This window comes from Alligator mississippiensis, chromosome 2 (assembly GCF_030867095.1).
Source record: "Alligator mississippiensis isolate rAllMis1 chromosome 2, rAllMis1, whole genome shotgun sequence".
Taxonomy (NCBI): domain Eukaryota; kingdom Metazoa; phylum Chordata; order Crocodylia; family Alligatoridae; genus Alligator; species Alligator mississippiensis.
The window spans coordinates 54,360,946-54,388,268 of record NC_081825.1 but is presented as its reverse complement, the minus strand read 5'-3'; the positions used below and the strand labels follow the sequence as shown (position 1 = coordinate 54,388,268).

At 40.6% G+C, this 27,323-nt stretch overlaps 1 protein-coding gene across 6 annotated transcripts; it reads left to right on the top strand.

Moving 5' to 3' along the window:
• On the top strand, positions 1-27,323 carry YIPF7 (Yip1 domain family member 7). 6 transcript variants are annotated; one of them, XM_019481104.2, is made up of 7 exons: positions 1-210; positions 11,242-11,358; positions 13,207-13,296; positions 15,561-15,706; positions 21,001-21,182; positions 25,442-25,573; positions 26,995-27,323. In XM_019481104.2, the coding sequence occupies exons 1-7, from the start codon at positions 189-191 to the stop codon at positions 27,155-27,157; spliced, it is 852 nt and encodes a 283-aa protein (XP_019336649.1). In that variant the 5' UTR covers positions 1-188; the 3' UTR covers positions 27,158-27,323. The 6 variants fall into 6 exon arrangements, with proteins under 6 accessions (XP_019336649.1, XP_019336638.1, XP_019336651.1 ...); XM_019481093.2 differs by having other exon boundaries at positions 33-210; positions 13,130-13,296; XM_059721679.1 differs by lacking the exon at positions 1-210 and adding an exon at positions 8,688-8,891.

Sequence of the window (27,323 nt, the reverse complement as noted above, 5' to 3'; positions counted from 1 at the left end):
ACCTGCCAACATCATCTGACCGGCAGGAGACAGGATTCTGGGATATATAAGCCCAGGCTGAAGATAGCAGACATATTCTCTCTCTGGCAGGTAACAAGGAAGGAGTGACTGCCTACTGAAGGAATTTGAGACCTGGTGCTGCTTGCCTAGGTTTCCCAGGACTGCCTACTCTGCTATCTAGGTGCTACATGACTACAGGGAGTCTCCCAGGTACCTAGAATAGAGGCATGTTACTCTGAGTGGAAGTTTGTCCCCTTAAAGAGGAATAGCACTGTTGTTATTGCTAGTATTTAAGTTATAGCCTAGGGGCTCATGTTTGTGTTCATGTTTACCACAGAGGATTGGGATGAGGCTAGAAGGGGAGGTTTGGAGGCCTCATCAGTGCCTGGAGAGAGGGCATATGATCTGGTAGAGCCCAGAGGGGTGCAGCAAGCACCTAGGAGAGAGGCACCGAGTCAGGTATCTGAGAGAGGCACAGAAAGCCAGTCACTAGAGAACTTGGTGCCTGCATTTTAGAGGTGTACAATTTCCAAATCCTATTTGATTTGGATTCGGCCCGAATTGGGGACAGTGATTCCATTTGTTGATTTGGATCACTCTCTGACTTTGATTCAGCCAAATTCAAACCTGAAGATTCAATGCTGATTCAGAGAATCAGCGATTTGGACATGGACACAGCTTTAAAAGTTTTGTTTTGTTTTTTTTTCTACATACCTCAAGGTACCAGCATGGTTTGTGAACGCTGTGATCCTGGGGCGCGTGGGGTGTCCCACAAGAGTGTACTCAGTGGCGAACCTGGAAGTGGACTGGAAGTACTTCTAGTCCACTTCCGGGCGTGCTGGGGATTGTGCTGGGGATGGCACTAGGCATGTACATGGTAGAAGGGTTGTCCAGCTTCTGGACAGTGGGGAAATGCAAAGGCCATGGACCCCTCAGCTGCATGCTCTGCTGGTTGTAGACCCCAGGGCCGCACACGGTCCCTCTGCAGGCCTTCCCATCATGCAGACAACTTGTGCAGCCTGAGTCCCTTCCCACCTGCTTCCCCACATGATGATGTGGGCATCATAAGCAGCCCAGTTTCTTCATATCACACCAGTGGCTTAAGTAGCACTGGCCCTATTCCCTCTCTACTTCATTCCTATCCTTTTCTTTGTTTATTTATATTGTAAACTATTCTAGACAAGGACTTTCTGTCATCAGATACTTTAATTGAATAAATAATAAGGATTATATTAAAACTACTTCTTGCATACAACACTCACCAAAAAACAGCTGTTGGAAACTGGAGTGCACATTATGCCACTTACCAGGCAAAAGTGAAAGCCAAGTCTACATATAGATTCATAGATTGTAAGGCCGGAAGGGGACCTTGGAAGGTCATTGGGTCCAGTCCCCTGCACCAAGCAGGAAAGATAACTGGGGGCCAGGTGACTCCAGCAAGATGACTGCTTAGTCTCCTCTTGATTTCCAGGGTAGGCGATTGCACCACTCCTGGAGGGAAATTATTCCACGGTCTGGACACCCTGACTGTGAAGTTTTTCCTAATGTTGAGACTGAATCCATCTTCCAGGAGTTCATGGCCATTACTCCTAGTTTTCCCCTCAGGTGCCCTGGTGAACAGTTGCTCACTAAGCCCTAGATGTACTCCCCTAGTGTAGTGGTAAGCTGCTACCAGGTCCCCTCTCAGCCTTCTTTTCCTCAGGCTGAAGAGTCCCAGATCCCTCAGCCTTTCCTTGTATGGCATACGGGTGGCTCTTCTTTGGACTCTCTCAAGCTTGTCCACGTCTTTGTTAAAGTGTGGTGCCCAGAACTGGATGCAGTACTCCAGCTATGGTCTCGCCAGTGCTGAGTAGAGCAGAAGAATCATTTCCTTGGCTTTACTGGAGATGCATCAATTGATGCATGCTGGAGTATTAGTTGCCCTGCTGGCTACAGCATCACACTGCTGGCTCATTCATATTGTGGTCTGTTGTTACCCCCAGATCCCTTTCATTTGTGGTGCTAGTCAGTTTGGTGCCGCCAAACCTGTAGGTGTGTTGGGGGTTACCCAAGGAGGGTGTTGAGAAAATGACAAACAAGATGGACAAGGTTGATTTTATTCTCTTTCTTTTTTTTAATACCATGGGAGATGGCTTCTATCACTCACTCATTCCACTCACTCACTCTACAAGCAATGCAGTCAGTCATGAAGATTTTGCAGTATCTGGCACCCCCTGCCTCCTACTCTACAGAATTTAAGCAGGCCTGAACCTTGCAGCAAACTGTGAAATGTCTATCAAATGTTAAGGCACTGTACCTACAGTGCTTTAGGTAAAACGCAAAACTTACAGTGCCTTTGGAAATATCTGCCCTGCATGTGTATAGGCACTCACTCCAGACTCATTTTGCATTGTCTTGCTGTGTATCCTTGAGGCTGCAACCAGACCTTGACCTAACCAGTCCTTACAGATTTACAGAGGAGAGTCCTACCAGCTCTTTCCCTGGGTATGCAAATGAAAATGAAGATGGATCCCTGTCTCTGTGGAAATTATATACTTCAATGTCAGCTGCCTTGAAATCACCTTATCACAAAACAAGCTGTGAAATATGAAAGAGAACAGATTATATGATTTTTTTTTTTCCTGTTTTGTGTATAAGAAAAGTATCTGGTAGGTTTAGAGACAAATACGAGGAAAAAAAGCCAGCTATATCTCGCCCTGTTCTCTCCAAGTACAGATATTTGGGAGGTTAAATCGGGTTCAGAATGACATCCCAATTAAAACTTAGCTTGTCCCAGTGCCAATTTTACACTTAACAGACTTGGCTTCAGTGATTGAAAATCAGTCTAAACCTGTAACTGAACAGAAGTTCCATGTACACAAACCAGTCTAAAAATTGCAGAACCCAGTTTAAGATAAACCTGGATCTATGTAGTATCAGACACATTCAATATAAGTCATATCAGTGTGTGGAACTTCTGTCTAATTCCCTTGTGCAGCCCCAGGGCTAGGAAAGCCCAACCACTGGCCCCAGCCCCAGGGTTGCTCTTTTCACTCTCTCCTTCCCCTGCACTGGTCTTTTTTTTTTTTTTTTCCTACCCCCATCCCAGCTCCTTACTCTCCACCGCCATCCCACAAGCCAGTCATATCAACATTCATCGCTGCCAGAACCAAGCAAGTAAGTCCCAGTGGGGGAGGGATGGAGGTGTATGTTCTCTGGGGGGACCCCACCCCAACCTCAGGTTACACCTGCCCCTCCCCTCACCTGTGTATTGTGCTTGCTCCCCCACCCCACCTCTGGGTCAGACTTGCCTCCCCTACCCTACCAGCACATCACACTTCTCCCCACATCCCCCCAGTGGATTCCTGATCCCCTCCAGCCTTCTAGACCCCCAACCCATCCTCCCCTATCCTGACTTACCTGATACTGGACAGCCAATTTGAGTTGACCTTCCACTAATGCCCCAAATGTCTGTACTTAGCCTCTACCTTTTAGAAGCCTTCTAGTGATTTTTGTCAGTGTTTCTAGCAGTCTGACCCTACTGCTGTACTCCAAGGGAAGCTGCTTGTTTCTGGGGCTCTCCACTTTCCACTGAGATTTGGGGTGTTGTAACAGGGCACTCCTGATCCTGTTACTAGAAAGGCCTGAGAAGATGAGGGACTCAAGGCCAAGAAGGGCAGTCAGAAGTAATAGCCATGAGGAACTGGGCCTGGGACTAAAAAGGGAACTTGGCTAATGAAGCAATTAGCTGCACCTGGTCACTGGGTGCAGAAGACCTGAGCACATGACTGGAAGTAGACTGGGCTTGGGGATACAAGTCCAGTCTCTGACTGTGCAGTGGGTATTTCTTGTCTGCAGCAGGAAAAGCATCTCTTGGGAGTGAGGGGTTGCTGGCAATGGACAGACAGGTATGCAAGCCATCCAGGGGAGCTAGGGAAGGAGGCTCCTACAGAGGTAAAGCCTAAAGGCAACATTTACCCCTAGGAGGAAAATTATTTATCTTACGAAGTAGCTGGCTCATGTTTTTGTTCTGTTTGTACCAGATGACTGGGTTGTGGATAGAGGGACAGAGGAGGCAATGAACAGGGATGCCTGGGTGGCACTGTTGTTCCAGGAGCTAGCCCCTGAGTTAAGGGTTGGAGGCTGATACTAAGATTGAACCCCTAGGAAGGGCAGCTACTAAAGCAGGAATGAGGTTCTAAATAGTAGGCCAAGGCTTGGGGATATGGCCAGTGAAAAAGTGGGCCATGGCCACAACAGCTGAGGCTCCAACAAATGCTCAGAAGCCTGTAAGAGCACTCTCTTAAAAGGGAAGTGCTTGAAGGGGAGTGCAGGTCCCCACATGAAGCAACCAGCAAAGTTACCCTAGGACCCAAGGACCACTTCCATTGACAACAAGCAGAATAATATCCAAGGCATGGCAGATGAGAGACTGGAGGTGAGGTGGAGCCAGGGATAGGGGAAAGCCTGGTGTCAAGGTAGCAGCAACCCCAGGGGTACCACAGTATCTTGTCCTTGGTTGTCTCTGTTCTGAAGGACCTTGCCTTCCTCCCAGTTTCTGCTATACCCTCTCCATATCTCTTCATCATTCTTTTGCAGTTCAGTGGAGGCAGAGCTATTTATCTCTCTTTGGAATCCTCTCTCCCTTGACACCTGACTGTGAAGCCTTGGTGCTTTGCTTGATACACCTGTCAGTAGCTCCTCCCATTGGAATATAGTCGGCTGTCAGTTAAGAGTTTTACATCCTTTCTGTCTATTAGCATGCAGGCCATAGCTCTTCTAAGATGTAAATGGCCATTATCTAGAGAAAAGCACCTTTGTTCCCTGATCTGGCTATTCCCCAATTGACTTTTTTGATTAAGTCAGGTCACACAATTGCAAAGATACACACACACACACACACACACACACACACACACACACACACACACACACACTAGCATGATCCATGCAGTCCTCAAAGTAATAAAAATGAAGACAGATTATCATTAGCTTTAAAAAAAAGAAATCAAACATGAAGGTAGTTAAATCAACTCAAAAGATACCTATGCATGAGGGAACATGGTTCTCTGATATTAATTATAGAATAATGAGTAACTATGGCAGCCCCAACCCAGCTTAACAGTCTCATCTTCTTATTTAAACAAAGCCTTGGAAGTTAGACTATGGCTTCCTACAAGATTGAAATGGATCAGAATTTTAAACTTTGTCCTTCCAAAAGTACATTAGCGCTTGTTAATGGAAGTTTTTTTTTTCCATTGATTTGAATATAAACTGGATCAAGCTCGTGTTATACAAAGTTCACACACCATCCAGACTAAGTTTTTACTAACTACTGTAGCTGAATTGCAACATGGTTGCCAAGAGAAACACAGTTGAATGCTATTGGTGCACTAAAGGTAGAAAAGAAACTTAGATGCAGAAGAGGAAGCCTAACCAATGGCTGTTCAATTTAAATTACTTGTAAACAACAGATATAAATATGGCTTTCTACTATTTTCTTCTATCCTTCAATTCTAAACCAGTCTTCTTGGGGTGTATATTTGGTGAGAGCGTAATTTGTTGATTTTTTTTTTTTTTTTTTTTTTAAATCAAATCGCACAATATTTTACCAGTTTTAAAGCACTATCGGGCATGTATTAATGGACTATGAATATGCTTCTCATGAAATTGAACTCATTTGGCCTTCAACCTCAGAATTTAAAATGCACCTGAGGCATGGATTAATGACTCAGGAATATATCCCATTTAATGTCCTGTTCCTTAAATTAATCAGCCCTAGTGCTCATCAAGAAGCCATCTGATAAATGACCCAGAAAAGGCAGAGATTGTTGTAATTGGTTAAGTATCTGATGCTAAAATACATGTCAATAAAGAGCTTTCTTTGGGATTTGTTACCATACTAAAAGTTTCATAGTGCCTAAGACTACGAAATATTCATTTAACCTGTATATATCAAAGTTACATCTATACATTTCTATATACATTATTAATATTGTATCTAGAAGCACCTAAAGCCTTAGCTGAGGAACAAGACACTATTGTAATGGGTGCTTTAATGCACATATATATTAAAGAACAGACTTCAATTTTTATAGTTTAGATTAAAATTGGATATTAAAAGCATAGCAATTTGGTTGTTTTGCCTTAACTCAATGATTGCTAACCACTTCTGCTTTCTGTACTTGGTTGTAAACTGTTGCAGATGGTATTAAATGTTGTCCATGATACTGACGGGTCTTTTTTCAGCTGCACGCATGTGTTCACAGGTCAAATTTAGAACATTATAAATAGTACAAGATCATCCCTGTTAACGCAAGAGAATATTTTAGGTTTTTTCTGATATGTAAGTTCATGTACAGGAGGCATTGTTTCACCTGATATATTCAAAGGTATGTAATTTAATTTGAGTTTCAAGTTTGTAAAAAAAAATTATGTTTTTAGATTATAATACATTTTAGTATACGTTATAAAATGGATTATGAAGTTATTTCATATATGAGAACATTGCAAAATATATCAATGTGCTTCAAAAGCTGAATTATGAATAAATATTTTTAAAAATAAATAAGATGTTCCAGGATTTATGACGTATGATAGCCTTACTCCTAATGCATGTAATTCATAAGTCTTATCCAATTTCTAATAAAAACACATATGATTTACTAAATTTAGCTAACAAAAATTCTTTTCTCCAAAATTTGGAAAATCTATATGTGTTGTTTACTAGTAAGAAGGTAGTGTTGATATATGGTGTAACTGCTCCTTTCAATGCTGAAGGAATGGGTCCTAGCAGATTAGTCCTTTTATGTGATAGAATTTGAAACTCCTGAATATGCAGCACTTCAAGAACACCAAGAAATTACCAATTTGTCATAACTTTTACTTCTAAAGTTATTTAAGTAAATAACATTTCTATGAAACACCACATTTGCTTGATAAATGTAAGATATGGGGGGAGGGGAACAGCAATTATACAGTAACCTGAGTGAGAAGCATAATTTGCATTCAGTATATGAAACATTGGGGGAATCAGAGCAAGCTGAAGACTACAGGAAATATTGACATGCTCATGTTATGAGTCAGGCTGCTTAGCTTCTTTAAATGTTTTAATTTTGTAAGTTTTAGGTTTAACCTCATAAGTACAGAAATATTTTAGAAATGTATACATCCAGTCACACACACAGGTGACTGGTACTTAAGAGTAGTAAGTAGTAGTAATTCACCAACTTTGTATTTTCTAATTGCTGAATGTGAAAGCACCAATGTAATTCTGCAAGCTTTTGGGACTTGCACCTCCCAGAGCACATGTAGAAATGCCCCATTTGTCTAGCAGAGTCAGCATTTGTGCAATGGGCTCTTTAAATAGAGTGGCTCCAGGAGCCACTCTAATTAGAGTGCCCGGAGCATCATGTGTATCAGCGTCCCTATGCTGAAAAATGGCAGCAGGGACACTTTAACTTAAGCTAATTGAATGAACTTTAGTTTTACAAGCTTTAGTTAAAGCACCCCTGAGGCCTTTTTTCAGCATAGGGGTACTGACACATGATGCTGGAGTCTGCTAGAGCACGGCAATTACCATGCTTCAGCAGACTCGATTAATCGAGTCTGCTCTGATGCATTGTAATTCCAGTGCATTGAAGCAGCTTCAATACATGTGTAAGTATAATACAGCCTCAGTCCTGCATTCCATAATCTTTGGAGTAATTTTATTTAAGATAATGTGATAAGGATGACAGGTTTGAAACTAATATATAAAACATAAGAATTTGAGTGTGCATTTAACTTCATGTAGATTCATATACCTCACTATGCTATTGAGTATTTAATATCTATAATGCTTTAAATATGCCTGACACATTACAGAGCAAATAAGAAACAACCTCTGACCCATAATGTCGCTAATCTACATGACCATTTCTGTGGAAGCTTCCTCATGTGCAAATGTTTATTCCCAGGCAGAACCATACTCACAAGAGGAGGAACCATTTTCAAACCAGGATTCTAGATTTAGATATAAAATAAAGGTGTAAATGGATTCTATGCTGCTATAAATCCAGAGTTAAAATGGCTTAAAACCAGCACAACTAATTGTTTTTATATATTTAGTTTATTATCTGATTTTTGTTTGGTCCCACTTAGATCACAATTTCAAAATAAATATGTAACTTAAGTATTGTAGTTAGAATACTGATCAGCAGATATTAGCTAACCCAAGTTGTGTAAACTTTCTCTTCTTTAGGGTTAAAATGTACGTTACTTCATGATACTTGTGTAGCATATCAAAACATAAATAGTTAGAAATAATTAAAGCTTTGATGTCTAAATCATTGTTCTTTTAAGCAGTAGATTAATAGAATCATAGAAAATTAGGGTTGGAAGGGACCTCAGGAGATCATGTAGTTCATCCCCCTGCTCAAAGCAGGACCGTTCCCAGCTATATCATCCCAGCCAAGGCTTTGTCTACCCGGGTCTTAAAAACCTCAAAGGATGGTGTGGCGAAGCACTGGGAGAGTGCTCACCACGTAGAGTGGGCGGCAGCAGGCTGGAGAAGGGCCTGCAGGGAATGCGGCCAGATGAAACTCCGGGGAGTCAGTTAAAGGGGAAGCCGTGTGGCAGAGCACCGGTGGGGTGCTCGCCACTTAGGGATGTTGCAAGCTCTGTGAAAGCTTGTTGGATGAGCATCAGGGAAAGCCCTCCCCAGGAACCATTTTAAGGGGGAAGGTGGGTGTCAGAGCACTCATGGTGCTCTGCCACTTTAAGAACTGGGCAGGCAGCAGGCAGGTACAGGCCAGGCCTGATGAGCGGCCATCTTAAGCCTCAGGCCAGCAGGGATGGGGGCAGCAGTTGCTGCCTGGCACGGAGGAAGGAAAATCTCCCAGCGGAGCTGCTGCTCCAGAGACAACATGGAGGTAATGGCAGGAACTATGGGGTGGCTTAGAGGCTCCTGGTCCTGGGTGTCACTTGAAACTGCACCCTGCTGGGGACGGGTGGTCTGGTGGGGCTCCTGGTGGTGTAGCAGAAGAAGTGCCAAACCAGTTACTGTCCCAGTGAAAGATGAGGAGGAGCACCTTAACTCAAGCCCCTGCTTTAGGGCAGGTAATGCAACATCGGAGGTAGTTAGGGCCATGCCTGCCTAGGTGGGGGACCAGAGCCCAGTGGGGGCAAGGCCCTGCACAGTGAGTAGTGGGGCCAGGCATGGCTGTGGCCATCTGAAGCCGGTGGGGAGTAAGACCCTGGGGAGAGAAGAAGAGTTGTGGGCCAGGCACACCAATGAGGGGCACCTGAGCGTGCAGGGGTTTTCAGCCTCAGGTCCCAGAGAAGAGGGTGGAGTATGTGCCTCAGAGGAAGTGAAGATGCAGAGAGGCACCTGCAGGGCTGCATCTGAGGAATAGAACCAGTAGAGGCCCTGCAAGGACAGGGCATGAGTTGAGGCCCTGTGAGAAAGGGGGGGCTCAAGTTGAAGTCCTGTTAACTTGGGGGACTAAATCAGATCCAGATAAGCCTTCAGGTGCCTGAGGCCAATTGAAGGGTGGCAGAGGAGAAGCTGCGGAGAAATAAGGGGGTGAGTCAGCAGCCCTGTATGGCAGGCAGCTGGGGGAAGTTACCTGGCTATGAGACAGGGGCAGAGCCTGTACAGAGTCTGTACAGTATTTGGCGAGCTCCCCGCACTCGTTCAGATGAGGACAGTGGGAGATGCCCAAAAGGCCCCGTGCTTGCTGGCTGGGGAGTGAAGGGAATCAAGCCCAAGGACCCTTCAGGATAGGACTGGGTGAGTGTCACCCCTGGGAAAAGGGAGGTGGTACGAGGTGAGGCCCAGCAAGAGCAGCGTGAGAGGCCTAATACTGTAATGAGTTGGACCCAGCCTCAGGCCGAAGCTTTACAAAGGTTGTTAGAAACACCTATGAGAGGTAGGAATGTGTATTCAAGGCCCTAGATACCAGGGTCCAGAAAGGGTAACCTCCTACCTATTTAAGATCATAATTACTTAACAGCAAGGCACAGCAGATAAGATAGACTGGGAGACCAGCACTGCGGCTGGTTGGGGCGTGGGGAGCTCCCACTTTGCCACAGATGGAGATTCCAGTGTTTTACTACCCTCCTAGAGAGAGTTTTTTCCTAATATCTAACCTAAACTAATACTAACCTAAACTTCCCTTGCTGCAAATTGAAACCACTGCTCCTTGTTCTGTATCTGCCCCCACTGAGAACCACCCTTGGGGTAGCTGAAGGCTGCTATGAAATCCCCTCTCAGTCTTTTTCCTCTTCTGTAGACTAAATAAGCCCAGTTCCCTCAGCCTCTCCTCAGAAGTCATGTGCCCCAGCCCCTACCCATTTCTGTTGCCCTCCTCTAGACTCTCAAATCTGTCCACATCCTTTCTGTAGTGGGGAGCCCAAAAGTGGACACAGTACTCCAGATGTGGCTTCAACAGTACTGAATAGAGAGAAATAATCACGTCCCTTGATCTACTGACAATACTCCTACCAGTGCAGCCCAGTATGCTGCTAATCTTCTTGGCAACAAGGGCACACTGGACGCATCTATGTTTCTGTTAATCTTCTGTAATTATGATGCATTAAATTTAGTACCTGTAATGACAGGTACCAACTTAATGTGCTATAATCGGCGCTACTGTGCATTAGTGCAAACAAACTTTTTGGGATTTTTAGTCACATTAATGCACAATGACTAAATCTGCTGTGGATTAGCACAAGTTTTACCTGCCACACTAACATGCAGTAGAATTGGTCTACTGAGCTTAAAGCATATCACGTAGATGTGCCCACTGTTGGCTTGTATTCAGCTTAATGTCCACTGTAACCCCCAGGTTCTTTTCTGCAGAGGATATAGCTCATCTGCTAATTAGTATCACATTTGAATTTGGCCATAGCTTTGTTTTAAAATGGGATATAGTTTTTTCTCAACTAGAATTTACTGGAAATATCTATCAAGAATGACTAATTGTTGTGTCAAGAAGTCAGGTAAGGCTTAAGAGTAGGTTTTTAGTCTTTGTTTAAAAAATAGCATCTATAGCATGTATGATAACAGATGAGAAATTATTTTGTAGTTATACTAAAGAAAAACTAATTGAGTTTATTTCTGCCACTTCAAATTGGCATAAGCTCATTTAGAGAAAAGAAATCTTTTTAAGCCTGCAATCCTGTAGTTTTCTTTTTTTCTTTTGGGTTATAACTTTTCTAAAATAATGACTTACTTTATCTAGCACTATTTCATCAGTATTCTAAATCATTTTTCCCCAGAATGTCAAACTTTGAACAATTTCATTCAGACTTTTACCAGTCCAGCTATACCATTGATAATCAAGAACCAGGGTACAATCATTCTGAGGTCAATGAAAATCTTTATGGAAACAGAAAGTAAGTAGAAAGATAGAAGGCAAATATTGATTTTTATTTTTTTTTAATTCAACATCAAATTAACAACAAACTACAATGTTAAATTGTTGGAAAAAAGATGCGTTCAATTGAATTTAAAGTTTTATGTGAAGAGAATACTATAAAGTAGCACTAGAGACAGAGAACAAAAGTTTTGTGTTGTTTGGATTTTTTACATTTGTGGGACTCTTATTTTTTTTTTTTGGATGAAGCGGCATTAGGAGAAGGAAAACACTGAGTGGTTCCCATAAAGGAATTTTCAAAAAAATTATTCGTTGATGGCAGTTGAATTCTGCCATTTTCTCCATACTCAGGGAACAGGTAACAGCTCCACTCCCAACATTTTTAGATAAGAAGTGCTCCACAGAAAACCAACTCAATTCAGTGGCAATTTTCACCACTTACTTTGGCCCTTATGACAAGATCAATCTACTGAGGTCCCTGAAACCATCCTGCTTATGGGATAGACACCCCAGCTACTCAAGAACTCCTCAAATAGAAATTACATTACGTTTCTGGTGATCTCTGAAGGGAATGACACACATGCCAAAAGTAAGTACTCCCCTTCTGCCTTCAACCAATCATTTCCTCAGCCATGTATAACAACAGCAGAGCAGACAGGGAGGGATGATTCCTCCACTCAGCCCAAGATGGAGGAGATATATGGAGAAGGCCATCTCCATGTGGAAAATCCCATTTTACAAGAAGGATTTTAGGATTAAAGCAGTGGACTGGAAATAGTTAAGATCAGCTGCCAGTTCTGCCATATACTTCCCGGGTTACCTTAAATTAGTCACTTATTTTCCCTGCATATTGTTCTGCATATGTGGCATGGGAATAATAATCCTTTCCTTAAGGTCTTTGGAGTTAATCTTGAATGTGCTTAGACTGGCTGAGGATTCAAACTTATTTGGATTCTCCAGGCATTATAGAACTATAAATACAATATATAATTATAATTAGAAAATTGGTTGAGCATTGTGTGACTATAACTGATTTTTATTTGCACATATTGCTAGTTTGTTGAAACGACTTTTACATTGTATTCAATACAACTGTACATTCAGATACATGTAGAGCTATTCCATTAGAAAACTAAACGCATGAGAAAAGTCAGGCTACAGAGTGAAAAAACTCAGTATTTAAGGAATGTTTAGATTATAATTGTCCCCACAACCATACATACCCCATTGTGTGCATATTTTGTAATCAGTGGGCATGTATACACATGCACATTTACTGCATAGTAACTATGGCGACTTATGCTGACTTGGGCATCCTGCAGGTACCAAACTTATGCCTGACTAGTTACTGTGCAGTAATGCATGTGTCGACACTTTACTGTGCAGTAACACTGTGTGTTTGGATTGACTTCGGACTAACTTTAGTCCCAAGTCAAACCACACACAGCATTATTGTGCTTTCACACCTGCACATGTAGATGACAGCCTATGTTCCGCTTGCTGCACAGTAACTTACTGCATAGTAAATTTAATGTGACATAAATGCACATACAGATGCAACCATTATATTAAAGACTATGTTTTCTTGAGGACCCCTTCCTCATTCATTGGGCTTGTTAGAAATGCACAGTTAATGATGAAGGGATACAACACAATTAAGTAACATATAGAAACAAAAGGGACTAGGCAATCTGGTAACCATATTAATGCACAACTCTTAGCTATTGTGAAGTTACTTTATTATAAATTGTCCGTCTTACCCAGATATATGACTATGCTTATTGTTATAGGTACCAAATAGATGAGTTGCCTCAACCTGCTGCATTTGTTTCTCCAGAAATAATTCCATCTTCTCAAAATTACACAGGCCAGATTTTGCAGCCAACCTACAATCCAGAGTTTTTATCGCATTCTAATTCTTCTAGCAGTTTTGATGAAGAACCGCCTTTGTTAGAAGGTAAAAGTTCATCTATTAACAATATTAACCTATCATGTTTCTAGGTGTCTATATTTTTCACCAACTCATGTCACTGACTAGAGAATCATTGCTGTGCAGCAGAGCCACTGTATCTAACAGTAAGTCTCACAATTGTTCTATGTCCGAAAGAACAAGTCATCTGACAGTCCTCCATCCCAAAGACTGAAGCTGTATCGGGAGTCTGATCCTGCATTGTTGCAAGCTCCAAATCCTAGTTAGTGGGAGTTTTAGGATCCAATTGAGAGGACTAGAAAGACTTGTGACCAAGGTCCTGTAATCTGGACTGTGGGAACAGACCTTTGTACCAGGGCCTATATTGACGGGTACTAGGACGTGCTTTAAACTAGAAGTTACCAATCAGTATTAAGCTGTACACTACTTTCCAAATGGACACAACCAAACAACAAAACCACACTTCATTTACACTTGTTTTTGCATACCTAGAATTAAATGAGAGTTCTTTTTGCATATGCTTACAAAGTATACATATGTAAACTTTATACATGGAATGTAACATCTTGCTAGTTGACAATAAGAATCAAAATCTTTACTGATGTATTTTAAGAAATAATAATCATAGACTGTCAAATCAGAAAAATATATTGTTGATTTGTTGCTTTTGTATTTTTGACATAGGTACATATTTATGTTTGAAAAGAAAGTGCCACAATTTGCATAAAAAATAAGAGTATTAATTTGTATTTTGGCACATATTGCATATACTTTATTACCACTAGATGACAGCATAACAATAAATTTTGTACTCAGACTTTTTAACAGTTTTTCTCTATATATTTATATTGCATTATATCATTTTAGAATACCTATAAACACTTTCTGTAATCTTGCTTGCATATCTAGTAATACATTTACTAGTTAAAAAGACTCAAGAGAGCTCATTTAAATAGAAAGCTTGAGAAAGTTCTCATAACCTGCATACATTCATGTGGTAGGCCATTTAATTGCACAAAGACATGGTTCATTGTAAAAAAATCTATGATCCAAGCATGATACTTGTAACCAATTAGCAGGCCACTCTTTAGTTAACAAACATACTGATGATTTAAAGACAACACATAGATATGCGATTAAAATTGGAGACTTATTTGTAATGGATTTAGTATAATTAGTAAAGTAAATCCTAGTTACATTCAGCCAGACAGCATTGCTGAAGTCAATAGAACATTTCCCTTTGACTTCAATGGAAGCGGACTCACTTTGTGCCTATTGGAAACAGAACATAGAAGGTTAGATCTCCATCTCCACGTGCAGCTCACCTGGTGGCTGGACTGTAGACTGACATTAAAATAAAAACTGTTCTGACCACAAAGTTCTAGAGATGTTACCGTCTGAGGTTTTGGGTCTGACTACTTCTAATTAAAGTATAATTGGAAATATATAGTATAATTGCAGTATAATTAAAAACAATGTAGAGAGCTGCATACTATATAATCTGGTTTTTGTGTTGGCTCCAAAAATAAGCTGGCACAGTGCAGAAATTGGACATTTGCTTTCTGAATGGAGCCCTCCCTGCTGCTAGCAGCTTCATTCCAGAACTGTTTTTGCTCTTTGTGGGAGCATTACAGGAGGAATGTTGCTCCTGGGAGCTGCAATCTTTCTGCAGTCATTGACTTCAGTGGGGTAAAATTTTGCCCATCACAAAGCTTCCATAGAAATATTTGTAAAAGTCCCTTAAATGCTGCACAAGTTGTTATTGCTTTTCCTTGAAGGGCAAAGTGTCATTTTTAAAAATGCCTCTAGCAACTCAGGATTAAGAAACATCTTGTGTCATATTTACCAGAATTAAAGCATGCATCTCTGTCCTCAGTATTCCTTGAATTTTGCAGGTATTGCTAATTAGCACATTATTCAAAGTCTCATTTAATAAGGTTAGAAATGTATATAATGTGTATATATGTCTCTCTCTCAATTGGAAAACCAAACATTAAGTGGATAGTGTTGATAGTATTTTGTTTTTGTCCATTGCATACAATTTAATTTAATAATTTAATTACAATAATTCTGAATTAGGAATTCGTCTTAAATATAATGCATGAAAAGGCAAGAGAATCTTTTCTGCAAAAGAATACATTTTCTTGCATTCAACCCTCTAGTCAGACAAGAGGTTGATTTTTCTTATTTTGGGTTCATGGTTTCTAGTGATTTCTGTGTAAAAAAAAAAAAAAAAAAAAAAAAAAAAGGCTTTTAAAATAATAAACAATTATGGAATTTTTCTGTTGCAGAACTTGGGATCAATTTTGATCATATATGGCAAAAAACATTAACTGTCCTAAACCCAATGAAACCAGCAGATGGCAGCATTATGAATGAGACAGACATGACTGGGCCTACAGTTTTCTGTTTGACTCTTGGTGCTACACTGCTACTGGTACAGTATGGCAAAGTTATGAATGCTTTAAGCATTTTCATGCCTGTACAATAACACTGGTTCAGTTTGGGCAGATGCTATGCAGGTACAAATTAAATGGTTTGTTTCAGCTTGCATTCAGATTGGATATAAGAACATATCTGCTGTACAATTTATTTATAATTTTTTTAATATAATTTTTACTTCTAACACAGGTAAAATTATTGCTTCCATAAAAAGACAAGGGCAGGACACACACTTTTTTGTAGAGACATAATATATAAAGAGAGGCAGAGAGATTTTATGCAGGTTGTGTTCTGTACATTTGCAGAATGTGTACAGGAAAGGCCTACATTATTCCAGCCCAAAATAACACCTATAGCATTTTATCACTATTACAAATTTGTCATTTCAATATTATTTCGGGGAGAGGAAAGATTTCTTAACACTTTTTATATCTAAACCATTCCAAAAAAATCTTTAAAATACTTTATTTTCCTAAAGCTGCCATACTTCTCTGTTGACTTTATTAATGCTGTTTTTTCAATTTTTTTGCCTAAACAAAAGAAAGAGGCATGGATATAACTCTTTTCTCTTCATTTTCCTCCTCCTTTCTTTGCCTTCCACTTTTTTCCCTATGGAAATAGCTTTGTAATAGTAAAGCTGAGGAGAGATGTAAAATGTGTTATTTTATAATACAATTATTTTATTATAATAACTATAAACTGAAAAGGTGGAAGGGAAGGAAGTAGAAGAGTGAGGGTGAGGGAAGGAAACTCCCAGAAAAGGAAAGTGAGAGGCAGGTAGAAGGTCACTGGTTTCCAGAGAAACAAGAAAAGGAGGGGACATGTTATTACCTTTATATTATTATATTTAAAAAAAATTGGGGAGCATTTAGAAAAGGAGCGGATGAGAGGAAATGTCAGAGAGGTTGTTTTAGGCTTGCACAAGTCCAGTATGTCCATAACATTCAGCAATGCAATGGTGAATCATGCCTAATGGTTCAGTGAATAAAAACAATTAAAACCTATGTGGTTGTGTTAGATCGCTAATATAACTTTCTACCAATTGGAATATAGGACTTTAAGTGCCATCTTACTCTTTGGAGTTGCTTGGTTTTTGCACTGATATTTGATATCAGGCTAGCTTTTTAGCCTTGAAAGCTAGGATATACTTTTTGGTATTGAATAATTCTCTTCTAATAGCACTAGTAATATAATTTGGCTGAAGGCATTTTTTTCAGAAAAGAATTATAAATTACATTTTTTTTCAAGTTCTTTACTACAGAAAAATATGCAGAAATATTCTTCAGAATATTTCAGAAATACTTCAGAAATATGCAGAAATATTGGTAGCAGTTATTTTGGAGCACGATAAGACAAGGAAGAAGAGAACGGTAAGGATTTGGAGCATGGGAGCAAGGCCTGATTCCCCTCTCATGTTATTAATTAGGGCAACAGCACTGCAGATGCAATAATAACAGTGTCCATTAAATTAGTTTTTAATGGAGAGGAGAGAGCAGCATTAGGGTTGGGGACATGAGTCTACTGTCCCGCATATTTTGTAATTAGTTTTCTATGCAAAGTAGGTGTTACTAAATCATACTTCACCATGAACATATATCACTGGTAGCATTTGCATCCACTTTGTACTGGAGTAAATGAGAAAACAAAATACCATCTTTGCCCAAATACAAGATGACTTCAAATTTAAGACAACCCCTCTCCTCCTCCTCTTTCCCCCCCCCCCCCCCATAATTAGATCCTATGCACGGAAAATTATAAATTTGTTATAATTTTCCACATATAGAATCTAATTATTGGAAGGTCATCTTAAATTTTTCCCTACCACCACTACAGTAGGGAAATCAGGGGGTGGAGGCCTGCCCCTTGCCTCTCTGCTACACAGTTCCTGTGCCCCCCAACATCTACCCTGCAGCCACCTGTCCCCCTGCCACTTGCCCTCCTTGATGCCTGTCCCACTGCCACCTGCCTCCCTAGCACTTGTGCCCCCTGCGCCTGTTCCCCCAGCCCCTTGCTCCTCCTGAAGCCACTTACTCATAGCCAGGCAGCAGCGGTAGCAGCAACAGTGGCAGCAGTATTTCTGGCTCTGGATCCTTGTCCTGGGTTTGGGCCAGGGTCAGAACTGATACTTTACTTCAATTTTATTATTTCTGCAAGAATACTTAGTGCTATCACTTTAGTATACATCCATTCCAATTCTGCCAAAATAATGGGGGCCCACTCTGATCTTGCATATATCACCATAGATTGGAAATCAATAGGGTTAAATGGAGCAGGTCAAAAAGACATTGGGAATATTGTGTTAATTTACAACCTTTTTTTTTCCCTTTCAACTGCACCTAGCATAAATTCCATGCATATCAAACAGTACACCAAATTTGTGTTGAGCTGATATGCTCTTTTCCTTCGTTGCTGCCTTCATAATTTGTTAATCTTAGATTAAGCTGCTAAATAGAGCTCTGTCAATTAATTAAATGTTCTGAAACAAACAATGTAAAATATTAGCTGCTGGTGGTTGTTGTGTCTATTTAGGATACAACATCTGTTAGTTGTTCTAAAGGAAATACTGCCCCAGCAATTGAAAATGTTAAACCTATTAAAACCCTCTAATGACTGTGATTGTAGTTAGTAGTCTGATGTAGTAGTATTTTCCCTCAGTATTGCTAGTTCTCGTTAATTTTCTTTAATGAAGCAGCTTTCATTAATTCTTTAGAGGTTCCCAGTATTTTGAATGCCAGCAGGGGAGTTTGTACCTAAGAAATAGGACTTCTCATGTTGCCAAGCAGATATTCTTTTTTAGAAATTTAAAGCCCTAAGCTCTCAATTACCTCCAAGTAAACTCACTAAGTTCAGTGAGGTTGCGCTGGTTTAAAAGACATGAACTGAGATGAGTATTGGTTTGAGTGCTAGACTGAGACTTGAAAAACCTGGTTTCAGTAACTTTTTCCAACTCAAACTTCTTGTGTGATCTTGGGCAAGACATTTAGCTATGTTCTATTGCCTCAGTCTTCTGAGGCACTAACTACCTGAGAAGAGTGGTATGAGGTTAAATGAATTAAAGATTGTGAAATGCTCAGGCACCTTGTAATGAGGACTGTATAAGCCCTGTATATAGACAAATGTTGTTCCTTAATATCCATAGGTGAAACAGTACTTGCCTAATCATTTCTATTCTGAATTTCTAATTAAATTTACTATAAGTAACTCTAGAGTCTGATCAGATGCATCTATCTCTGATTGTTCTCCTCATGGGGGAAGGGCATATAATGGTATGGTTTTTTATTTTATTTGACTTTGTGTGTGCGCGCACACACACACACACACACACACACACACACACACACATCTATAGCAACATGTATTTATTATAGTGAAAGAAGATAACAGCAAAGAAATTCACCTTACAATGACAATGAAGCAGGTGAGGTTTGGTGGCGCTTATTTCTATGGGAGTTTTTTCACAGTCTTGAGCCAGCCTCTAACAAAGCCCTGCCTTGATGAGTTTCTCTCTTTTTGTAGAAGTTTGACTACAGACTTCATCTTTGAGCTATATTTCCTTTCAAATGTGTGGGTGTCAAAATCGCAGTATTATCCTCACAGTTGGTATTCAGTAGTTCACTTCCTAGTAGCTTAAGAGAGACCATAGATTTAATGGGAAATGAACTAACCCTCTTATGTCTAGAGGTGATTTCTCTAAATTGGGGCTGGAGCAATGTGAGGAAATCTGTCCTATTGCTACTGCTGCCTGTATTGTACTTGCTTTGTGGATAAATTAGAAGACATCAGTCTCCAGAGCTGTCAGGCTGGTACCTTTCACAAGCATTAAATTCAGACAAAAGAAAAAGTCTAAAAAGAGGGGCTGGAGAATCACTCATTAAGTGGAGCAAAAAAAACAACAAAAAAAAAAAGAACATGAACTGACAGGTACTAGAAAGGTTAATGTAGAAATTAACATTTTACATGAAGCCGATCACAGTGATGTGGCAGTGGTACACATGCTGAGTTTAGGTTCAGGGGCACCTTTTAACTTACACATGAGGAAGGAATTCACCATAAAAATGGCCAGGTTCACACAACACTTTTACCGATATAAGTGATCGGAAACTGGTCTATACCCATAACAGAACAGAAATTCAGCACACACAGACTGGTTCAAAAATAGCAAAACCCAGTCTAAGATTTGCCCTCTCCCCCTCCTGTCCTCCCTCCTCTCCCCACCAAAGGGTGAATTTGTTCTGTTTGCTACCAATCTAAACTACACCACTTACAGAAAACTGTAACTTAGATCAATTCCACCTCTGGCTTTTTGAATGTCTGTACTGAGCCTAAAAGTTCACAAAAGGTTCACTTCCTTTTGATGAGCTTAGATAGTATTTGGGTTTAGTAACAAAAATATATATTAGAAATGTCTGGCTGGGGTCCATGGTTCAGTATGAAATGTAAATAGAAGTATTTCTCTGTACTAAGATCATGGCTTTTCTTGTTTACAAAATAGTTATATATAACTATAAAAAGCATCCCTTCATTCCCAGTGTCCAGTCTAACATGAAATGTCTCAAGTAATGGGGCTTCCACTTATTTTCTTGGCAGACTTTTCTACAGCCTCACTCCATTTGTCTATTTTTCTGATATTCAGTCCAAATTTTCAGGTCCTTAATTTTATCTCACTAGTGCTAGTGAGGTCACCTAAATAATACCTGCCTCTTGGAGTCTGACTAATAGAAGGTGATGCAGAATCAGGCTCTATATCCCTGTGAATTTAAAACAAATATGACATTTTTTCTTTTGGGATATTTTATTTCAGATCAAAACCTTGTAAAATACTGGCTTGGATTCTGATTGCACTTAAACCGGAATAATAAAAGTCAGTAGACTTTGGATAGGTACAGACATTCAAAAAGCCTGAGGCAGAATTGATCTAAGTGATGCAGTTTTCTTTAAGTGGCATAGTTTAGATTGGTAGTGAACAGAACACATATTTGCTCTTGCGGGGGAGGAGGGGGTGCAGATGTTAGACTGAGGTTCTGCCATTTTTAAACCAGTCTCTGTGTGCTGAACTTCTGTTATGTTACAGGTATAGACTAGTCCTGTGTGTTGAACTTCTGTTATGGGTATAGACCATTTTCCAATCACTTACACTGGTAAAAGTGCAACGTCTGTACCTGGCCTGTAAATGTCAAACTGTGTAAGCCAAAAGTGGACCAGGCCTAGTCCTTATATTCTGTTTTCTCCTAGTGTTTCATAATTAGTAGTATGATAATGCTGTTTGGTACTGACTCATATTTATTTCAGGCAGGAAAAGCTCACTTTGGCTATGTGTATGGTATGAGTGCTATCGGATGCCTAGGAATACATGCTTTATTGAACCTGATGAGCATAGCAGGAGTCTCATATGGCTGTGTTGCAAGTGTATTGGGCTACTGCCTGCTACCCATGGTGATTCTGTCCAGCTGTGCAATCTTCTTCTCGCTACAGTAAGTATCAGCATATATGACAGAACCCAGAAGGATTACAGTAATTAAGAAGTGCAGTATTATATGAAGGATTTCCTTTTAAGATTTGGGGTGACTCTGCCTTCAAAAATGTAAAGAAAAATATCCATACCGGAATGAACAAAAAACGGAAGATTGGTGTTTTCATGTAGAGATAGACAAAACGAGGACAGAGGTGATTTGGGTTCTAGAATTGCCCAGAGGGGTTTAGGTATGTGACCCCAAAGTTTGGTAAATTTGAATCCAGTGGGTGGGGACCCCTTTTTTGACAGTCAGTCACAACTGAGAGTGGCTTTGATTTCAGAGAACCCCTTTTTTCTGTTGTGTAAATCCAGACCCAGTAGTGGTTTGAATCCTGGTTTTGTATTTTAAATGGATTTGTATAAATGGTTGTGTCATTACATCTTCCTTCAATAACAACTCTCTTCATTCCTGTTCCTTCTCAAGATCTGTTGTAACATCAGTTAACCCTTCATTACTAGACTAAGGGACAGTAAGCAAGGTGGTGGCAGGGAAATGCTGACAATTCCAAATCTATTTATTACTCTAATTAAGAAACTGTAATTTCAGATCTAAAATGTAATTTAAAATGGTAAATGTAACCAAATATTTATATAGAAGTTTGTGTGTGCATATAGCTAAATATGTATGTATAGAAAACGTCTGTATATTCAGATTTTTTCCTTCCTCCCTCTTAAACTGCGAGCTCTTTGAGGTACAGACTGTGTCTGCCTCCACGTTTGTACTCTTCCAAGTAGAAGGAGACCTAGCACCTGATTATAGCCCTGGGGCAGCATTGCAGTGTATGTGATAAATAACAACTCCCTGCTTCACAAATATGAAGGAGAGAATTTTAACTAATATTTTTGTGAGGTACTAGTCCATAAGGTGTGGGATGTGCCTTGTATAGTGAGTAGAATGCAGCTGGAAATTGAATAGCTGCCCCTACTTATTTTATTTAGAAGAGCAGTAGTTGTGTATACTGTTTTTCAGCATCTTTTGCTGGCATAAGGATTTTAGCACACTGAATTAGTCCACTTGCTTCACGTTTCCATGGAGCTATTATGGTCTAGCCTGGCAATGATCCATGTATTGAAGTGTTTCTAAGCTCTCTCTGCCATGACAGCCAATAAAAGCACTGAAGGAGCCACTCACTCTCTGTTGTTTCTACAAAATGTGTATTTACTTGGTTACCCTATTTAATACACATTTATAAAAGGTGCACACATGCAGTTACAGGACAGATGGGTTTAGCTCCAAAGCAGCTGTTACATTTGATCAGGGTGCTATTGTTTGTATCAGACAGTCCCTAAGTGAATACAGTACATTTGTAATATGCTGTAAAACTACTGCAAGTTCACACTTTTAAAAGCCCATAAATACTTTGTAGAGTAACTCTTTCTGGAGAAATTTGTAGGTAATTCTTAAAACCTTGCAGATGTTATCTGAAATAAATTTCTCAAAGAATTCTCCTGATACTGATTTAATCTTGTGCTTCTTTACTTAACATGGGAAGTACTATACATACTAAGTCCATGGACAGGAGCTCATTTCTACTAATAAGAATTTCTTGGAAACTGGTTGAAAAATAGCCTGAGAGCTGGAGGTTACCTGTGATATAGCCCCCTGCCTGAAGAGCTCCACGGGCCAGCTCTTTAGCCAACAGGCACAAGAGTGCTGCTGCCTGGGCCACCTTCTCCCTTGGGGGGGGGGGGGGGGGCTATTAATTGACACCCTGGATGGAAAGAGAGCAGGCTGTCAATTGGCAGTTGCCAGTTGCTGAAAAGCCGCAGTTGCCACAGAGCTCAAGGAGGATTTACACCCCTGCAGAAAGTCCCCCACCATCCTATCAAACAGCTGATTAGGCAGGAAGCCTCCTGGTTTCCATGTCAGGAGAATAGCCCTGACTCCATGTACTCCTCCAGATAGAAAAGAGCAGCATGAAGGGGCAGGGGACCGTTTTCCAGCAGCAGCAAGCCTTTCCAAACCTGGGGAGACTTGCAGCTGCTGCACAGCTGTCCCCTACCTCTCACATGGAGGAATGGGAATGGGTATATGGGGGCAGGGGACTGTTCTGTAGCTGCATGCTTCCACCCACCCACACACACACTCCTTCAGGTGCACTGGGAGAAGCACAGGCAGGTGGGGAGCCTTCTCCGCAGGAGGCAACCTTCCTGGGACTCTGGGAAGGTTCCCACTACAGAAGAAGAATGCTCCTCCCCTGACTGGTGGAAAGGTGGGGAATTTTCCTGTGCAGGATTTGCACCAGACTCCCTACATAGAGCTTTCCCCCTTGGACTATCAGGGGGCCAGTGCTCTCCCTTCCTCCCTCTTCTTGAGGTACTAAAAGTAATGTCCAAAAACATGTAACAAAAACAGATCATTTTCTAACTAAAATCAAGCCCATGCTCTTAGCAAGAAAGCTGTTGTCATAAACATGTGAAAAATATACATCTTTTCCACATTTTGATTTTTGGGAAAAACAGCCATATCATTTTAATTGCTGGTGATGCAGTATTTAAAGAAGGAAACAAGATGGTACAAAAGGATTGGCCAATATTTGGATGCCAATATTTTGTGAAACAAAACTGTATTTTCCAAAGCTCTGGTTATGCCAGTCTCTGAGGGTAGTGTGCTTTGTGACAAGCTGATTAGACAATTATTCTAAGGGAATTAGTTTCTGGTCAGAATGGACTTGGAAGAACAGTCTGCAGACTTATCTTTTTCTTTCAGGAAACCCCCAAATCCCAGAACAGGAAGGTCACCTCTTTTACTTGGGATGCACAATAAGGGAAATGAACATAGGGCAGTGGACTGGAATCCTAAATCCTAGATAGAAGCAGTTGGTGCAAAGATATTGTTGTGAGCATGTCTATGGGCTGTGTGAATGAGCAGTGGACTTGGCCTGCAAGACCCTCTACCTTTGGGCTCTAAATTGGTAAATCCAGGCTGTCCACAGGTCCAGACTATGAATCTGTTACTAATTCCCCCAGCTGTCACCCATCCTTCAGTGTTCCTATGTAGATCGCCACATTCAAGCTGAGCACCCCAGCACTCAAATGCTTCAGTGGGCCCTCACAGTCCATATCCACATGCCTGACATAACCTGCTCAGGCTGCTGGAGCGTGCTAATTAGCAGCTGGAGCCAGCTGTTATACATCTCTATACGGCATTGGGAAAGCCACAGCTGGAGTATTGCATTCAGTTTTGGGTGCTGCACTTCAAGAAGGATGTGGAAAACCTTGAGAGGGTCCAGAGGAGGGCTACTTGGATGGTTAGGGGGCTGCAGATAAGGTCCTATGAGGAGAGATTGAGGGACCTGGATCTCTTCAGCCGCTGCAAGAGAAGGCTGAGAGGGGATCTGGTGGCTGTTTACAAATTCATCATGGGGGGACAGCAAGGAATAGGAGATGATCTGTTTACCAGGGCACCCCTTGGAGTTAGTAGAAATAATGGCCACAAACTGACACAGAGCAGATTTAGGTTAGACATCAGGAAGAACTTCTTTACAGTAAGGGTGACCAGAATTTGGAATGGGCTTCGAGGGAGATGGTGCTGTCCCCAATCTTGAGGGTTTTTAAGATGAGACTGGACAAGCACCAGGCTAGGGTCACCTGGCCCCAGCGCTCTTTCTTGCCCAGGGCAGGGGGTCAGACTTGATGGTCTACTCAGGTCCCTTCCCACCCTAAACATCTATGAACCTATTCTGACGTGGACTAATCAAGTCTGCTGGAGTGTGCTAATTAGCACGCTCCAGCAGCTTCAGTGTCACATGTATTCAGCATCCCTATGGTTCAAAATGATGGCGGGAATGCTTTAACTGAAGCTCATTGAACAAGCTTTAGTTAGTGCCCCTGCTGCCATTTTGAAGTGTAGGAAGATGAATACTTGAGATGCTGTGGGCGCTTTAATTAGAGTGTCTCCAGAGAGTGCTCCCCACACTCCTTTCCCCACCCCAGAACATGTGTAAAGATGCCCTCACTTACCTAGTCCTTCAGGGAATCATATACATGGCATTTTCATTGTACCTTTCTGTCTGCACTGAAGCATCTCTTAACTCTTCAGGTGAAGGATGACTTAATGCTACCTTGCTATTCCATTCATTATCAGTCCTGGTGCCAAAATTTGGCTCGCACTACAGGACACATCAACCACACTTTATAACAGTCCCCTGAAAAGTTACATTAGCTAGAAATTGCCATTGTACAGCATGCTCCTGCTACATCTTTTTCCTCTTCCAGCACACCCCTAATACATGCTTCAGAAGACATCTTTACAAACCATGAATTTCCAGCCGGCTATGCCACCTTCCTTGCTTCTCAGTCCAGAGCAGGATCTAGGAAACTGGATAATTCTGAATGTGGAAAATCGAGGTGAAGGATTAAAGTAGCATTTAGACTGAGGATATAATATCATGCTTGGCTTCTTAGCATACTGGTTTTTTATGAGTTAATCAAATGAGGCACTGAGTGACCTTAAATTTTGTTGCAGTCCTCAGGAACTGAAGGTGCTAAGTACCTTATGGGATTTGGAACTACATTTCCAAGAAATAAAATGTGAACTTACTTGATTACACTAACAAAAATAAATAAATGAAATAAATAGGTTTCATTATGCTGGTTTAGTTAGCAAACTAATTTAGTCAAGATTATTTGTGATAGATGAGGATAAGTAAATACGTCTGATGTACTTTTTATGTTTGGTTTTATTCTGTTGATACTTTTGAAGAATGGAATTAACACAACCATTCAGTAAGTGGAAGAGCTCTATTTATCCTGAAAGTCCTTGAGATTGACATAGGGAAAGTGTGAAACACAGCCATCTTATTATGTACTTTGGCAACATATTATGTGAATGAACTCATACATTTTACAGAAGCAGACTGCAAATGCAAAATGCAAATAAAGTATGTGTGAAACATTATTTATTTGCAATACCTTGTTCATATCTGGCTTGGATTCAATGCAAGTCTTTCAGCAGACTCTGGCTCACAGGACCATTGCATCAGATTTTCGAGTGCTATGTAGCCACTTTGCCCTGCAGCACTGGCAAAAACTGGTCCTAAGACAATTTAGTCAACCAAGGGGTAGGATAGATTTTATCTCTTCCTTTTTTTTAGTCCAGAGAAAAACCCTAGGATTAAGGAGAAAAGCCTTTGTAGGCTGTGGGCTTTGGTGATTTTTTTTTCCTCTCTTACATTCTCCCAAAATACATCCTTTGAAAAGGTCATTCATCACAGTGGGTCTTGCCCTAGAGCCTGTCAACACCCTTCTGTGTCCAGCAGAGTTGTAATTCCTGAGTGATACAAGGCTCTGTCTCTCTCAAGGTCCGAGTATGTTCCTGTTCCTGCCATACAAAACAAAATGCACTGCCTCTAGGCCATCAGGCTGCCCCGGTGAAAACAGCAAATCTGTAGCATCATTTAAATCACAGCATCTCATGTATGTTTATTTTGGCTGCTAGGGGACTTCTGCTCACTTTTGGAATTAAAAAGCTCACAGTGTTGTTTTTCTCGCAGCCCCAGACAAATTAGCTCGAAGCTTTCTAGTCGTCCAAGTAATACAATTGATGCAGCTGCTATTTTCATCCAAAATGAAGTAATAGCTTTTTGCTTGATGTTGTATTTTAATTTGTAACTTGCCCTTGACTTTCATTACATAAGTCATTCCTCACTTTTACCAGTGACAACAGCCTTAATAACAGCAAGCTAAACATGAGCTAGAGTTTGATAAGATTTCCTTCAATACATAATAACCAATGGACTCTTTTTTCTTTTTTTTTTTTTTCTTGGTAGGGGGATACTAGGAACATTGCTAGCTCTGATTATTATTGGATGGTGCAGTCTTTCAGCTTCCAAAATTTTTACATCTGCATTGGCCATGGAAAGACAGCAGCTTCTGGTTGCTTATCCTTGTGCTTTATTTTACGGACTTCTTGCACTTTTAACTGTTTTCTGAAATGTACTTTGTGGTAACCTTATTATATTTTTGTCATGTTTATTTATTTATTTATAGTCCTAGAATTGCATTAAGCTCCATTAACAAAATTAGATTATGTGCTTTACCTTTTATTTGCTTAATGGATGATAATGAAATAAAAACAGGAAGATAACTTTACTAATAA